The 17,530-nt window shown below is 48.5% G+C and overlaps 1 protein-coding gene across 7 annotated transcripts in view; it reads right to left on the bottom strand.

The window, feature by feature from the left end:
* Nucleotides 1-5,418: 5,418 nt before the first annotated feature.
* The window catches only part of Dlg3 (discs large MAGUK scaffold protein 3), a 51,871-nt gene continuing 39,759 nt past the window's right edge, over nucleotides 5,419-17,530 (bottom strand). For 6 of the 7 annotated variants that reach the window (XM_050119644.1, XM_050119642.1, XM_050119645.1 and 3 more), the window contains 9 exons: nucleotides 16,853-16,928; nucleotides 16,048-16,147; nucleotides 12,616-12,657; nucleotides 11,384-11,434; nucleotides 10,751-10,852; nucleotides 9,804-9,976; nucleotides 8,979-9,088; nucleotides 8,584-8,675; nucleotides 5,419-7,584 (listed from right to left, as the gene is read on the bottom strand). In XM_050119644.1, the coding sequence (XP_049975601.1) occupies nucleotides 7,478-7,584; nucleotides 8,584-8,675; nucleotides 8,979-9,088; nucleotides 9,804-9,976; nucleotides 10,751-10,852; nucleotides 11,384-11,434; nucleotides 12,616-12,657; nucleotides 16,048-16,147; nucleotides 16,853-16,928 (853 nt within the window). In that variant the 3' untranslated portion in view covers nucleotides 5,419-7,477. The remainder of the gene's footprint in view (nucleotides 7,585-8,583; nucleotides 8,676-8,978; nucleotides 9,089-9,803; nucleotides 9,977-10,750; nucleotides 10,853-11,383; nucleotides 11,435-12,615; nucleotides 12,658-16,047; nucleotides 16,148-16,852; nucleotides 16,929-17,530) is intronic. The other variant, XM_050119643.1, reaches the window with a different exon arrangement.

Consider the following 17,530-nt stretch of genomic DNA (forward strand, 5'->3'; position numbering starts at 1 on the left):
GTAAAAAACAAGGACTTCTTGAAGTTTGCAGGCAAATGGATGGAAATAGAAAACACCATCCTGAGTGAGGTAAGCCAGACTTAAAAGAATACAATTTGTGTGTTGTTGTTTTGGGTATAAAGCTAGCTGTGCAGGCTAGCAGTGGTGGGCGGGAATGCAGCCCACCACTCCTATCACTACAATGCTGTACTAGTGAACCTTCTAGAAGACTAAAGTTCATAGAAGGCATACATGTATGAAAAAGATGCTCAAGATAAAGATGGTATGTCCCAGGGGTGGGCAGGTATCCTCCAGAGTAAGCTGTGTCCATTTCTCTCCTACACAAAAAGTATGCAAGACAAGGGCAGAGATTGTCACCCAGCTAGAGTCCCTCTCAGCAGCCAGGTGAGTTTGATGCGAGCCAGCAGCTGCAGCCACAGTGCTAACCCAGAGCCTATCAGACCAGGGAGGGTGAGCGGGGAGCAGCCAAAGCAGTGAGCAAGCCAGGAGAGCGAGCCCAGCCTCACTCTCTTGAGCTAGGCCAAGCAGTTTGAGTCAGCCTCATGAAGCCCATTTGGGCTGGGGAGATGCAGCCTATGGCAGCACCACGGCTTGAGAATGATTGTTGGTTGTAGAGATGCAGATTATAGATGGTAGATTATAAAGATGGTAGGTTATATAAGCAGGACCACCATCCATGCCACTGTACCCAACTTTGCTCTTCTGATGAAAACAACTGATAGAAGCGATAAGATCAGCCCATGCTTTTTTGAACTTTGCTAATGTTCTTGAGTACCTGTCCATTAAGGCGCTGACTCCTGGAACAACTGGTGCTTGCTTGGTGGCATGAACAGAGTAGTGGACCTTCCGAGAGTCTGCCTCGTCTCTATAACAAGACTGTATCATAGAGATGGCCTAGGAAGATTCTAGCCACTCCTCTTACGCTTCTTTCAAAGCTGTATGCGAGTCTCATGGTCTCCGGAGGTGATACCAGTACAGTGGAGAGTTGATTCCATCTATGCTCCTACGGGGAAGTCATCTAGTGTCAGGCGACTTTTTGGTGGTGTGCTACTTTGGGGTCACTCACACTTTGTACCTAACCCCTCACCCATGCTCTTTAAGTAAGGCCGCCGGGAAAACAAACTGAGCCCTCCGCTAGCTGCAGGGCACTGGGAGCAGGACTCTCACCTGGTTAGTATCACCCAGGATTCTACCCTACCACCTTCTTGCTGCTTCGGTAGCCCCATTCAGGCAAGGCCCACCACCTCATCTCTTCAAAGGCAGGCATCTGGGTGGGTTTTTTTTGTTTGTTTTTATACCTTTATTCCAGAATTTCCCCGGCTACAACTTCTTTATGAAATTTGAATGATCTATTCTAATCCAGAGCTTCCTAGTTTTTCAATCTGCTCTGGAATTTGACCTCTGTGAGCAGCCAATAGAAACGACTTCCCCTGGTCTGAGCCCCAGGACCTGTTCCCTTGCTCCTTAGAAGAAAGCTCCTAGCCTGCCAAGGAGTACTGTTTGGCTGTGTGCTAACAAATGCTCGTCTTCAGCGGCTGTTCTTACACCTTTTACATTACCCGTTTCGTTGGTCTCAAGTGCAAGTTCACAGAAACATGACCTTTTTGTCAAGGACCTGGCAAAGTCACCTTAGCATTCTACTGAATCATTTCAGTAAGTGTTAGAGCAGGGAGAGCCTTGAGATCACCTCAGTTTCAAGGAAGACTAAGGCCCAGAAAGGGAAATTTTGACAGCCACTTAGCCAGCACCATAATGTAGGGTGTGTATTAGCCCCAGGGTATGGCGGGATACAACAGAGGCGCTCCAGGCCTCCTAGAAGCCTCCTTTAGTTGGAGAAGTACACGTGAATACAGCCAACGTGCAAAAAGGAGTAAGTCAGGAGAAATACTAGGAGGGTAGAAGGGGGGGGGGGCTCTTCTTGAGAAGTCACTGACATTTCAGCGGAAGCTTCAAGGTTTCTTCACAGAAGAGATGTGAACTACAAAGACTCCAGACAGGAAGGGCCTTGCTCCTAGGTAAAAAGCTGGATCTACACTGGTCTTTCAAGAAATGTCAGGCAGTTAGCCCTGTAAGCAGAGTGCTCAGCAAAACCTGTCCCCTCCCCCCACTCCCCTGCTCCTTCCCCAGTGGCTTTTTCTGCAGGTCTTAAAGGTCTTGATCTGAATTTCACCTCCAGAGGTGTCCCTGTGCACCCTTTCCTAAGCACACTTCCCATCCTGTGTATTTCCTTCATCGCCTTCGCCCTAAGGTAAAATTCCGTGGGCTATTTCTTTGCTCCTTACGAGATCACAGGCTCCTTCAGACTGGGACTGTTCTTGTGCCCTTGTCTTTCTATCACAAAGAGGAAGGCCTGTCTACAGTAAGCAGCAGTTCTTGATATACAGGCTGGACAGGGATGGCAACAAAGAAGTATATTGAAGAGTCATAAATATTCAACAAGTTTTGGCTGGAAAGTCCATATGATGACCCAAGGAGTCGGATCAGGTTTGAGCCTGGGGATAGGAAAATGTGGTGCACCCACAGGGACAGGGACAGGGACAGATCTGCCAGCTGGGTGAACACTGGAAGGGAAGGATTCTGCTCAGAGCTAAATGAGATTCCCTGTGGAGAGTAGGGACAGGACCCGAAATGTCCTGCTGGGGAAAAAGGCTGGCATCTGAGCGCTTTCCGGTGCTGTTCAAGGATAGCCGTGGTTGAGCCCTAGTGTTGTCGCTTGTCCGCGGTGCAAGGTGGGTGGTCAGTTAGCTCTGGGAGGACAGCAGAGCACAAAGAGGAATGAGCAGAGCAAAGCAGAGTGCTCGAAAGTGAATAGAAATTAAGCAAATGGAGTAAGATCCCAATGGAAGATGCAAGGTCAGAAAGCAAAGCTTCGCCCACAGGCAGGAGCCTAGTCAGATCCCTGTTCCCAGGGTTGAGACAGACTGCTGCTCACTCATCCGCTCCACCCTCTGGGGCAGCACTTGGGTGTGGGGGGAGCAGCGAAACTGCTCTCAGAAAGAAGGACAAATGGGCAAGCCGAGCTCCCATGTCCTGAGCAAAGGTACAGGCTGCTGGGGTGCCGGGGAGCACAGCTGCTGTAGCCATAGGCTGTTTGGCTCATGGTTCTGTGACTTATTAACCACATGATCACACCATGCCTCAGTTTCCTTACCTAGGAAAGTGATAAGGCAGCTCCTTCCCAGCTGCTCTTGGCAATGAATGACGAGAGCACATGTGTGAATGGTGACAAAGATGACAAGGTATAAAAGAGATCAGTTCTATCTCCTGGTGGGAAGAGGGTGCGGCCCCGTGAGAGGGAATGAATGAGATTCTTGTACCAAGTCTTCACATATTAATGGGTCTTCTAGGGAACTATGAAGGGGGAGTGGGCATTTCTAGGCAGAGAACCAAGACTCAGGGTATTTGCGAGGGGGCGGGGGGTGCCTTCAGGGAAAGCAAATGGCTGGAGGAGGCTGCCATGGAAGAAAAAGCCAAGGGCTGACAGGCCACACCAAAGAGCAATGGACTTCTGGAGGTGGACAACGGGGCAAGTAGCACGCCTCTGCCTCTTCCTCCCTGGCCGAGTGCTGACGGGCAACCAAGTCGGGGAGGGCTAGCCTTAGGAAGTAGCTCATGCACTCTGATGTACATGGGAAAAACCCACTGGGAGTCACCGTGCCCAGTGGTGATGGCTCTGCACACACACACAGTACTTAGGGTGTCACTGTTGAGGTTCTAGTTTCTGACAAAGCCCAGGTCTCAACACTTCTGGTGGGAGGTGAAGAAGCGCAGGAGCTAGTTCTGATTTCTCTTGGAAGTGATGGAGGTTTTGGGGGAAATTGGGATTTGAGCTTCAGAAATGATTTGCAATGATAATACAATGTCCTAGAGGTGCCTAGGAAATTACCGAATGGGTAAAAAAAAAAAAAAAAAAAAAAATTAGTGGAATTGAGGACATGGAAGCCCAGCTGGAAACCAGGCCGATAGACAAAACTTGAAGTGGCAAGACTAAGTGGCCATGGACCAGCCATGTGGAGAATGAGGCCTCTGGGCCTGCGCTGTGCTCAGCACTAACCTGCTGGCTGTCCTGAAAAAGTGAATGCTGGGAACCCCGTTCATCTCATTGCTCCCTCGGCTTAAACAGTGCTTAAAACTAGGCAGGGAATGTCCCTTCAGGAAAGATTCTGGTGGCCATTAGAAGTGACTGTTCGATTTGAGCCCAAAGGTTCCTTCTCGGCCCCACCTTTTGTCTGGCTATACAAGTCCTCAACTTCATACTTTTGTGTCCATATTAGCTTCATTCCTGGCCTCTCAACTCCTACATTTGCTTCAGGTAAAGATTTCGCTTTCATTAGCTAATGTTCAAATTAGGATAAAGTTGGTAATTAGTGTTGTAACAAGTATTTTATTTAGTTATAGATAGGTATCACCCTTTGGATATTTTGAGTTCTTCCTGTTAGAGAAGAAGAAGAAATTGAGTCAGGCCTGGCCTCAGTCAGCAGCAGACTTGGGAAGAGCCCGCCTGACTTCATAGATCCTTGCTGGCAGTCAGGCCTCACGCACTAGGGCCCGTTTCCCTTTGGCCTTCCCAAGTTACTCAGTTGTTTTCGTGTGTTGGGGCTTAATTTTCTCCAGCTGTCCTCCCTCTCGATGGGCCATCCACTGTGAAGACGGACTCTCAGCACAGGGCGACTACAGGCCAACTCTATTCCCTTTGCTCTTGCCAAGTGAATTTCCTCAACCCCGCAGAGCTGTTAGGGGTTCTCCTCTAACAACTGAGGATGTATGGAGGCAAGAGCTGTGCATGCCATGAAAGCCCACAAACAAGAGGAGGTGATCATCCCTCCTGGGGCTCAGCCCACACACCTTAGGGGTGGCCCAACCATTCAGGTTTCACTCTTGTACCTTAGGTTTCTTCCCACGAGCTGCCTGCATGGCATCAGCCATGGTCAGAAATAACCTGCTTCAAGCACTTCTCCCAGTGTCTGAGGGCCACAAGGATGCCTGCCACCTTCTCCCCCGGGGCCCATGCTCCCTCCACTGTGGTAAAGTGGTAGCTGGCAGGTGGCTTTCTCTTACCATTCTTCTCAGTTCCGTGCTGCCAGGCTGGCTCCTGCTTCTTTAGCATGTGTCTTTGTTATGGTACCATCTTCCAAATCAACCCAACTTTTAGAAAAGTATCAGTATTTGCCACCAAAGACATGGGCCCCGTGTAGCTGGTGATGTGAAGGCAGCTTCTAGGTCAGGGTGAAGCCCAAGTACACACTCTTAGCGTCATTGTAGCAAAGGCTGCAGCACCACCCTGGGCCACATTCTTCTCAAGGACTGCCCGGTGAGCCCTCCTCCCCCATCTCTAAAAGCATTGGTCTGAGTTGTTCCTCCTGTTGTTGGGCCCCAACCACCCTCCTCGACTACTTCAAAAAGGTCTCTGAGCCATGGTTCATTGCAACTATCATTTATTAAAAAATATATGTCTCCTTGGAAGGAACACTGGTAAACCAACTATTATCATGCTTACTTTGAATCTTTGCTTTTCTTCCCTGGAGGGAGGGCTGAGCATTGTACAGACACGTCAGTTCCCATCAGAGAATCAACACTCCCTGCTCACCCCCCTCATGAGAGTCACAATCATCTGTCACTTTATCCCTCTTTGCCTTCAATCCAGTGTACTGCCCAAGAGAAAGCTGCTGCCTTTTCTTTCTCCTAGATCTGGGCCCCACATTATGTCACAGTTAGCCTCGTTATGCTGGTAGGATACCTGTGACCAGAGAGAGTTCCTGAATGTGGCTGGTAGTGCTTTAAAGTGTCAACACCGAGTTGCCTGCAATGGTCCTAACCCAGGAGGGCCAAGCAATTCTATGTTCTCCCCTGCGTCATCCCTCCAGTGTGGAGGTGAGGGAGGCACGTTGGCTTCAAAGGAGCACAGTGGGGTGGGGTAGGGCCTGGACCACACCTGCTGCCTGCACTGGCGGCGGGAGGAAAACTACCTGGACCAGTCACTGCCATCAGACTCTGGGGGAAAAAGCAACAAGATTTCACAGCTCACCAGTAAGCGAGTCTTAGCGCTACAGCTCAAATTTACAGCATTAAAGTCTACTTTCGTCTTGAAGAAACAGTAAGCTACCAGCTGTTGGTGAGGGGGTCGGGGGAGGGCAAATGGAGCAGTTGCAAAAGAAAAGAACCCAAATCCAACTCACTACATGGCTGGCCAAGCCTGGTGCTCTTTCACTGTCCCAGCACAGAGCTGAAAGGCAAGCACCCTGTATCCCTGCCAATGGCCCCATGAAGGAACCTCTAGCTAAGTCCACCATGGGAACTCTGAGCCACAGTTTCTCCTCTCTGCCCTCACCAGCCCCTGCTTTCCCTCTGCTGATTGGATGGCCAGGCCTAAGTTACCTGCTGTATCCCAGGCCTGGCTCCTTCAGAACCTCACAAGCCTTGAGAGCACTGGCAAATAGGATTCTACGCATTCACTGAAATAGGAAAAGGACAATTTGGAGGAATGAGAAGGCCGACACAGTAGCACGACATGGTTTTGGTTTAACAGCAGCTTAGAAATGAACAAAAAGGAAACCTCTCATGCAGACACATCAGGCGGCATAAAACAATAGGCAATTTCATCCGGAGCATCATTAGCCATTCATTCTCTTTCTGCACAGGAACAACTGCCCTGCATGGGCAGCAACTGCTTTCAGTCAAGTCTCCAATTTCAAGCTCCCAGTCAAAGCCCTTTCTCTCATGCTGCAGGTTGGCCCCACCTGGAGCAAACCTTAGCTCTGAAGAGAATGACCAAATTCGAGAGAGTGCTTTGGTATAGCACTTACTACCGTTGTCAACCCCTTCCCAACCAGGTGGAACATAAGATGTCATCTGATTGGAATATGAAAATTAAAGCATTTCTCTAATAACATAGTACCATTGATGGACATCTCCATAGATTTTTCTAGTCCCAATGTATGTGTATATATATATATTATAGAAGAGTGTATAATATATATATATAATAATTTCTATATATTTTATATAAATTACATATATATATCTATATATAAATAAGATACTTTCTGTCGCCATTACGTTGCACTGTTCAGAGCTGCAAGCCAGCAATACAGGGTAGAAATGCCCAGGAGCACCTCATCACGTGGGCTCTTTCGCTCACTTCACAAGCTGTGCAGTTGTCCAGAGTCTGTCTGTCCATCAGTCCTCTTCTCTTCGCTTCTGCTGGGTGTTTACAAAAACAACTCTGATGGATTTGCACCTGTGCTAGTGCTTGGGAAAGGTCCATGCAGGAATGGGCACAGTCACATGATGAGTGAGAGAGATGGCATCATCCCAAAAACTTAACTAAAACAAAACAAAACTTTTTAAAAAGAACAGGACTAGAAAACAATTTTTGACAGTAGTCATTTGTTCTCCCCATGGGGACAGGAATGAAGAGGAAGGAGGGAAGAGGGCTTGGTTTTCTTCTGTTCACAAGAGAATGGTTGGAGGGGGTTCTTCAGAGTTTTTCAGGGGATGGGACCCAAATGTAGTGCCCAGACTGGTCCTCAATGATTTGTTTGATTTTGTTATAAATCTCTTCCAGTGAGTCACCCTGTACAATGGCTAAAGTGAAGAGAGAGAGAGAAAAAGTTATCACTGTGGTCCATAAGCCTCCCCTCTATGCCCCAGCCGTCCTGCCTCTCATGACCAACCCTCCTGTAATGTCCCTGGGGATGATGGGCGCTCACAGAAACATGGGTCTGGCTTCTTGTGTTAACTGTCTAGAGTTGAGTGCAGAAGTGTAGTTGGCTAGATGCCCAGAGCCGGACATCTGGCTGAACTAGGCCAGAGACAGTGAGACTAGCAGTGAACAGGAAATGCATGTATTGTGAAGATATTTACTGAGTACCCAATGCATGCCAGTCACTGAAGCTCCCATTGCTTTTGTCTGCCATGGGCTGGCAGCCTATAATTCTAAAGCAGCTTCACCCAAAGCTTTGGAAAACCCCAGTCACGCAGAGGAAGAGCAGAAACCACAATTTCTGGCAAAAGGCAGAGCTCCTATGAGCCATCACATCTGCTGTGTCAGGGGTCAGTTTGACAAAGACAGAGATATGGATGCTTAAAAGGACTCCAAAGACCCATGGCATGTAAATAATTTCCTAACTTGGCTAATCCAATGATTTGAGCTTGAATTTATTCATTGCCAACCTGCACACAGCCAGTACCGTACTTTAAAGGGAACCTTCCCAATCTTTTAAGAACTGGCCTTCTAAAGTAGGTGACGTGCAGACTGACAGACAACTTAAACACCACACTAAGAAAACATCAACAAATATTTACTAAGCACAAAAATTCAGGAAGAAAAGCAGGGAGGAAAAGAGTCGAAGGAACATGCAATCTCACAGAGCAAGAAAACAAAGCAACCTACAGGAGCAGTGTCTGGGAGTGGCCTGTGCTAGAACCTGGCTAACTGGTGGCTGACAAGAAACCTGAGTGCTGGAGAAAGGTCTGTGCTCAGTGACTGCAAAGCTCCCCAGGCAGTTTCGCTCTGCTTAAGTCTCCCTGAGCTGGCCTGGCCGATCCCACAGACTCGGGAGCGCACGGACTCCTGGATCTTACCTGTAAAGTACTCTCCAAACTCTTGCTCCAGTTTCATGGCTTTGTCATAGATCTTATTTGCTTGTTCATATGTCTGCCGTCGGTTCATTTCCCTGCCAAAGACATAGAAGCAATGCATTTCTAAAAGAGAGCTTATGATTTAATTAACACAACAAAATGTTCTAGAGTTCCTAAAAATCTGCTAAACAACACCTTAGAGTAGCGCATGGCAAACTCCCTCCTCAAAGCCTTCAAGTCTAAAAGCCCAACTGGGAGGGAAGCGCATGCCCAGGCCCCCAAACAGGAGGAACAGCAGGCACTCAGAGTTGGTTTCAGGCTTTCTCTGGGTCCTACCCCTGCCCAACACATCTATTTCCTTTCCTCTCCCAGGTCACCTGAGTCCCATGGACACTTACATAAGTGCTTCAATGGACTTGGGCTTGATGAAAATGGCAATGGGGTAAAGTTGTGCTTGCTGCAGTCTCTTTATAGCGTTGCCAGAAACATCTAAGATGCAGTGCTTGCCCTGAAAAAGCAGACCCATATCAGTTCATCCAGTCCCTGGCTACAGGGCCCCACCAAGAAATAAAGGGGTATTCCACACATCAACTGAGGGCCACCCAGAGAAGTCCTCAAAGCCTATTTTTTTTTTTTTTGTTTCTGTGGTGGTTGTCTTCGCTGTTGAATCAGATTAAGAAGTCCCTTGAGATTAGTGAAGCTCTCTGCTGTGCCTGTGAGGGCCCTCCCAGAAGGGATTAATTCAGGGGAAAGAACTGTCATCCCATGGCCTTGGAAACCCCAGATGGAACAAAAAGGCAGAAATAAGAAAGCTCCCCATACAGCAGGTTCTCTGTGCTTCCTGCCTACATGAGACAAGCAGGCTATGAGCAGCTCGGCGGGCATTACTATGCCCACACTAGCACAAGTGACTAGCTTCTGAAGCCATAGCCAAAATCACTGTTTCCTCCAAGTTGTTTTGTCATCGTGACAAGAAGTCTGATGAACACGGCTTCCACAAACCAGAAAAGGTCGCTGCTCCTAGGGCCTTTTTCCCTGTTGCCTGGTGCTCCAATGAGAGCTGCACAACAGAGACATATGCCATAACTGGGGGCTTGGCCCTTGGAGAGACACCATGGCTTTGGTAGGCAGTGTGGGAAGGATGTGAATGTGAGTGGGTGCCAGGCCTGAGCATTTGTCTTTCTATGGCTCAGGGGTAGCCAGACCATCTCTTCTCTGCTTACCCTCTCTGCAACTGCCCGAACTGACTGGATGCTGGTCCCATAGAGATTATCGTTGAACTGGCCTGCCTCAATGAACTTGTTGTCCTGAATATCCTTCTCCATCTGTTCCCGGGAAACCACAAAGTGGTAATCTTGTCCATCCACTTCATTGTCACGGCGAGGCCGAGTGGTATCTGAAGGGAGGGAGGGAGGGAAAAAGGAAGGAAATGATACGCGTCTCAAAGAATGATCTAGACTATAAAAGCCCACTTCATCCTTTCTCATGGGAGGGACACAAGGCCACTACACAATTTTTCAGATGAATGAGAAAAAGCATTTGGAAAGAATTTTGTCTGGCCTATTTGTCTTCCAAACTCCAGATATTAAATACAGGGTGCCTGAGGTTAACATGGGTCAAAAAGGTAGAGATTCCTAAGACATGGCCTGGTGGAGGGCATAAAACTTGGCATGGGAGCCGGGCCATGGTGGCGCACACCTTTAATCCCAGCACTCGGGAGGCAGAGGCAGGCGGATCTCTGTGAGTTTGAGGCCAGCCTGGTCTACAAGAGCTAGTTCCAGGACAGGCTCCAAAACCACAGAGAAACCCTGCCCCCCCCCAAAAAAAAAAACTTGGCAGGGGAGTTAGAGAAACCAAACAGATCATTCCTCAAACCACTTTGTGTACCTAGGTTTAATCCCCAGCACCACAAAGAAAAACCCAAACAATGATGGGCCTCCTCATTTGTAAAATCAATCCTGACCATCACCACCCAAACTTTTACTCTGGAGCATAAATCAAGCAGCCAAGTTGGATGTCAACCCTACCAATCCCATCTACTGTGGGTGCATCTGTTGCTACTTACTCTCTTCCAGGAGGTCCCCAAAGGCCCTGGTTCTAGGCCCTGTCTTAAAGTACATACTTCCCAGAGTACCAAACCTCACTCCTCTGGGTCTGCCTGGGCTCTTACGTGGCACACAGGATCCAAATTTATGAGTGAATTCAGAGATCAGGTCATCATTGACTCGGTCCTTCATGGGGCCCAAGATGATCACGGGCCTGGCATAGTGAACTGGGGAGAGCACAAGACAGTGAGTGAGCAGAGGCCCCACAGGACAGCCTGCCCCACCTCTGAGGACAGAGGCTCTGTGACCACCACTCAGACAAGGTGAAGCAACTATGCCTATTCTCTGGTTTTTAACTATAAAAACTTCAAAGGGCCTTTAAATTTGACAATCTTAGGTCCAGACAAGTCTGAAATCAGATGTATCTCCCTTTCCAACAGAGTCAGGAAAAATTTCCACACAGGTTCTTGCAAAGAAGATTCCCAGGGGAAGATACACCCCCCCCCATCCTTTACAACCACACTGCCTCCGCTGAAACAGACCTTCCCTTGCTTTCCTCAAATTCTGCCTGCCCTTTGGAAGGCGTCCTAGCAGTGTGCAAAAGTATGTGCAGCATGGCATATGCCCAGGGATGCTAGGGAGGAGCCAACGGCTGGATGTGCCAAGCTTCCTCCTCCCCTGCCCCCTAGCTACCCTCTATACTGAGCCCCATGACCGGGAGACTGGCACAAAGGCAAGACTCTCAGAAGGGGGCTTACTTTCTTGTCGTGTCACTGGCTCATATGACAAAATAGCATCCTCTTGTCCTTCTGCAACAAAAAGGAAACACATTAGTCCTTTATGATCTGTCTGTACATAGTGCTCACCATAGCCCACACCCACCACAACAGTATCACCTTCTGTTGAAAAGAAGGCTAAGAAGCCATTCACCAGCCTTGGGCTGGGTGGTTTCATTCAGTAAAATATTGCCCAATTTATGGACCAAGACCCAGAAGCCAAGAAGTCTCTACCAAACTATCCCAAGCTCTAGGGAACTACTTATAGGTACTAGTTGGTTATGTTCAGTGGCCCCCTTATTCTAAAGAAAACCACAGAGAAGCTCCAAGCAATTGAAACACATCTGCCAGAGTCACTTTACCTGAGTCCAGACACTTAGTCTCAGCACCAAAGCTTCAGCCTAATGTCACCCCTTTGTGGGTCTATTTACCCACTTTACACATCTAGGAAGCATCTGGAAAGTGGGGAACATCTGAGCTAAGGCCCCAGTGCCCTTTAAGAGCAATGCTGAGCCTGCTCTCTGCTCATGGTGGACCCCATGCAACCTGGCAATCAAGAAGTCTTCCTAAAACAGTCACCAAGACACTTGGTGCTGGGTGCCTACGTTCCCCAAACTAGCAATGGCTTCTCTGCATGGAGCCACAGGATACTTGCTATGGGGCTTCTTCTGAGCCTGAGACTGACTCCTGGGTGGAGTTCTTAAGACCTCTAGTCACTGCGGCTCCTCAAAGGCCAGTGTTCCAAAGCTTGTGAGGTTTGAACCATAGGCACTCCCAAAGCATACTGGACAATTTCCTTCCTGACTATGTAACCCAGTCGGAAGTTAAAGTGGTCCTAGGTGCCCAGAAAGGCAGATGGAAGTCAGAAGCCATTTACTTTTGGTCTCTGAGCAAATGTGTAAACCTGGCAGTCTCCACAGTCTACATGCCTGTGGCAGGGACCTGATCATTGGCAGTTTACCCTTCCCCCAATAGCCCAGGGATGGTTTCAAACCAGATCCTGGGCAGAGCTATGGGACTTATTCGCTCTCTAATCTACACATTCCATCCAACAAAGTGAATGAACTGGCCACGGCATCTCCAGGGGCTCAAAGTGTACATGGCTAAAAGGAGCAGCAGCCTCTGAGCAGAGATGGCAGCGGTGCAACAGTGGAATGGTGATGGCTGGGAGACATGGGGGAGCTACAGGACATGGGGGCATGACACACACTTACTGGAACTGCTTTCGCTGTCACTGGTGTTGGATGTCACTCCCTCTGCAAGCCAACAAGAAAGAGACTCCAATTCAGAACACACCACTGAGAGGTCCCATGCAGCACAAACTCAAATGCACCGGGAGAGACACTGAGCTGCCAATCAAGTCAGGTCACAGGAGGCCCGCCACATCCAGGCAACCAACTGGGAAGCAGAACTCCAATCCTGAGGTTCTGGTCATCTTCTCCATGTCCCCAGAGACCACTCAGTTTGCCAAGTCCCTCCATGGGCACTAGAAGGCTTACTCCCTTTCATAGCATTCTCTTTATCTGAATCAAGCCAGCTGATTTGGATGGCTTCCAAATCCTGCCTCAGAACTCATCTCCTAAGGTTAATGGGCAGGAGAGAAATAGGGCAGTCAAAGAGAAAAGTCTAGGCATGCTGCTGCTCACACATTTCCTCCCAAGACAGAGTCGCCAAAAGCACAAAATCGGGTGACACTCTCCAACTTAGAGGCTCATCACTGGATGATGGAACAGTCACCAGGCACACTACACTGATCTTCAGGAGGACCCATAGCCACCTTTCTCCCATTGCTGAGGAAAGCTTGGCTTCAGCAGTGGGGGGTGTGTCTATCCATCACAAAACACATGTCAGATACATAGAAACAACAAGCCAGTAAGACTATCTGGAAGACAAGCCAGCCCTCCCATCACAGACAGTTGGGGCCAGCCCATCTTGGAGTGTGGGCGGAGAAAGCTCAAGCAAAGAGCTGCATTCACAGGAGGCACAGACATGGCAGTCCTCTCAAAAGAACAGCAGGCAAATGGAAATGAGACACAGACATACCAAACATGGAGAGACGCTGCTCGTTTCAGCCAGGACCATGATATGCTGTGCCCACCTCCCTAAGGACTTGCTGAGTTGTCGTGACACATGGCTCGGCCCTGAATAGCCCCCAAGGACAGTTACTGTGTCTTCCACCTTTATCTTTTACTGAGGGAAAACATATGTGGACAGAGTCCACCCATAAGGCTGTACTGTGGATGCGTGCAGTAAGCAAGGGTAGCTTCTAAGGAACCTTCATCTAGGCCCTCCTAGTCCTCAGTCTGGACTAAGTTCTAGAATAGAGATGTCAGTTAGAGCTTTTCTGAGATAAAAGCACTAACTATACATGGATCTTAAGTGGTGCAGGTGGCCCCACAAGGCCATCTTGGTCCCTTAGAGATGCTCTATGGACAGCTGGCCTTGGCCTCATGGTAACACCTGCCCCCCCCCCCCGGGACAGCTCAGATGTGGGGTTCACCATGTCTCCGGTTAGAAGGACTGGAAAAGCTGCAGTTTTTGATGTAGGGTTACTTGGAGAAGATGCAAGCAACAGGTCCTCACCCTCCCCAGGAAGCTAAACATCAGCGAGCACGCACCCTGTTAACGCACCTAGACCCAGCCCTACCACTCAGAGGTGTAGGAGGAAAACACAGACAGGAATGCTAGAGATTTGTTAGAATACCAGGGACAATGGTATTGAAGCCACACACATTTCCTTCTGCCATGGGAAAGGCTCTCACAAACACTGCCCTCCTTCACCCTTTCACCCATGTGCCCTACATCCCCACTCCCATGATCTCCACTCATGCCACAAATACAGTTAATGGTGCGTATGTTTGACTTACTCAGGTTCTTTGCTCCATAATAATCGTCACTTAACCCAGGGAAGTCCTGATTTCACAGACAGCAGGGGTATAGGAAGGGGAGGGAGGGACAAAAAGGAGAAAACCGGGGAAAAGAGAAAAAAAGAGAAAAACGAGGGGAAGGAAGAATACAGAGGCAGGTGAGCATCAGCGATAGGAGTATAAAGTCCAATGAAGACTTAGAACTACAGTAAAGTGAAGTTATCTGCTGAAGAAAGAATAGCCCATGTCATATAAGATATCTGGCCCTGGTGCTATTTGGCTTGTGGCCAAAAGGCCTTGGAGTAGATGGTCTTTCTGAGGTAGTCTATATCCCACATACCCATAGTCTACGACAGGCAACACTCTGGGGCTTAAAAACACCTTCTTTGATCAAATTTATGTTGTAGAGGCCAGGTCTCTGCTTTGCCCCTGCAACACATCTCCCATTGGTGCATGAAAGAGACACGTCTATATGCCAAGTGTGCAGAAAGAATTATCACCTCCCTGGGAACGTGCCACCATACTGCCCCCAATCTGTCCAAGCCCTTCAAAGCAAACTTCTCTGTGGTGTGGTATCCAAAGCTCCCTAAACTAGGTTTCTGGAAAACAGGCACCAAAAAAATTGCAACCCTATTGGCCAATGGGCACCCCCAACTGGCTAGGCCAATAAACAGTGACACCCCCCAGGCTAGGCTCCATGAGGAGGTTCTGGGCTTATCTGGTAAACTGTGGCAACATTACCTCAGATCTTTGTCTCAGGTTCCCGCTGCTCATGAGCAGAATCAACCTCCTCTGTCCCCTGCCACTGAGCAAGCCCAGGACAGTAAGCCCTGGTCTTCATTTGGATGAAGACATCTTGTCCTATCAAGGTTATCCCAAGTGGCCACAACTCACACATATCACAATCATGAACTAGGTACTAGGGGCCATTTTCTACCAGAACTAGTCAGTCTCCTGTCAGATCCCACACTCCTGGATGACAAGATTGCTCCATGAAAGATGGAGGAGTGATTGGTAAATGAGAGACATCTACAATTCACAATGTCACAATGACATGAATGAGAACCTACTGTACAAACCTGACATGGTATTTAAGGTTACTGTCAGAGCAACTAATTTCTGAGGCAAGTGGTAGGGTAAGATGATGGATCAGGATTGAATTGGTTCCTAATGCAGCCTGTTCTACCAAATTAGCCTTGTGTTTCTCAATAAATCTTTATTTAGATAATGCTGAGCAACAAACACTGTGTCCACATCAACTCATGTGAGCAGGAATATTTTCTTGTGGTAACTAACTGCATAACAAGAAGCCTGCCATGAGTCACGTGGGTATCCTTACACTTGCCTGTGTGTGTGCATTCCAAACGCAGCCCCCAACTTTAGAGCTCTGGGGAGGGACAGGCTCGTCTCTTAACAAGCATGAATGAAATGGTGGGAAAGAAAACATAAGAGCGGGAGCCAGGAGAGCAACACTTAGTTCCTTGATCTTGTTCTCCTGAAAAACCATTTTTTAACCCTGACCCTAGCTGCAAACCATTCTTTATCAGCACAGCACAGTTCTGTCTCACACTTCCAGCACAGGTGCCTGGGCCATCCTCAGAGCCTCCGACATTGAATAAGTGAGGGGCTGTGTAGTCCAGGTTCTAGCCTGACTAGAAGTAGGCATGTGTGCGCAGACAAGCACTTGGCGGCCACCGACTCCTTCTAAGGGAAGGGGCAACTGAGGACGAGAAGACAGGGCTGTGAATGGTCTGCTCTCTGGACTCTGCTGCTACTTACGTTCCTGTATGCTGTTCTCCTGGGCCATGTTTTCTTTGCTCTTGTAAAATGGAAACTTTCGAGAGAGACGAAAACTCTTTTTACGTTTCGTTTTGATCGACTGTGAAAGAACATGAAGATGGAGGGGGGGGGAAGGACAGAAGAAAAAAAAAACAACAATGGATTTTAAAGCATGCAAGAAAAACTAAAATGGAGACAATGATGAACTAAATAAAAGACCATCTTCCACAAATGGAGTCTATGAGATTAAATGAAAGTTGATGTTAAGAAGAATCATGTTTATAGGAAAATGTGGTAGGGATGTTAGATGCTCTGCTTAGTCCAGCATCACTCACTGGCTTCCTCCAGAGTAAAGGTCACTGTTGCCTCCTAGACACAGCCCCAAGGTACCACTGACAGTCATCTACTCCGTGCCTTTTTTCCCTCTACTGCTTCCCAAGTTCATAAGGGAAAATGATGGGAGAGTCCCCTTGCCCTGGCCTGTCTGGAGGCAGGCAGAAGCTCTGGGGCTGGCCCTTGGCAAGATGACACCACCAGGTTCTGCTCAGGGTCTCCATAGCTCTGCCAGGGAGACAAGCACAACTGGTTTCATCTTCCCCACCAAGTCAGCCAGCTCCAACCCTTCCAGAATCAGTCACCCGACAGCAGGGCCGCACACTAACTGGGCTTTCAGTGTTCCTGCTGCTTGCTGAAAAGCAGGCAATTTCCTAGCAGGACAGAGCCAGCCCCCTGCTTCCCAGTTCTCCTGCCTCTCACCCCTCTTTACACCGTGGCTGCCTGCCTTGGCCAGGGGGTCCCCACTTACCCGGTTAGACTCAATCATCCCTGTCCTGGCATGGAACTTCACAGTTTTCAACCGAGCTCGCTCTTTCTTTTCAACCCTGTTTGGGAGTCAGGAAGTTTAGTTATTGCCAGCACATGGGCTCAGCAATGGGCTGTGACAGGCACAGCAACCACACTGGCTCATTCAGTGAATACCCTGTCCCAAGTCCTGACTCTTTCTAAAAGGCCTAATAAGGTCTATACAATGCTCTCAAGGAACTTACAGTATGACAGGCCAACAAAGATAAATAACAAAGCCTGAGCCAGGCAGTGGCACATGCCTTTAATCCCAGCACTCAGGAAGCACGAGGCCAGCCTGGTCTACAAGAGCGAGTTCCAGGACAGGCTCCAAAGCTACAGAGAAACCCTGTCTCAAAAGACAGAAAACAAAACAAAACAAACAAACAAACAAAAAAAATCAAGCCTGGTGAGCTGGAACACAACTGATTCCTAGTACTCAGGAGGCAGAGGCAGTAGGATTGCAACAAGTTTGAGGCCAGCCTAGGCTAAACAGGAAGTTCCAGGGTAGTCTGTGCTACAAAGTGAGACATTGTCTCACAAAACAAATAAAGTAACTAGAGAGAAGGGCGACGACAGAGAGAGAGAGAGAGAGAGAGAGAGAGAGAGAGAGAGAGAGAGAGAGAGAGAGAGAGAGCGCGAG

The sequence above is a fragment of the Alexandromys fortis genome, unplaced genomic scaffold (genome assembly GCF_014885135.2).
Source record: "Alexandromys fortis isolate MF-2015 unplaced genomic scaffold, M_Fortis_MF-2015_v1.1 scaffold_155, whole genome shotgun sequence".
In the NCBI taxonomy this organism is placed as follows: Eukaryota; Metazoa; Chordata; class Mammalia; order Rodentia; family Cricetidae; genus Alexandromys; species Alexandromys fortis.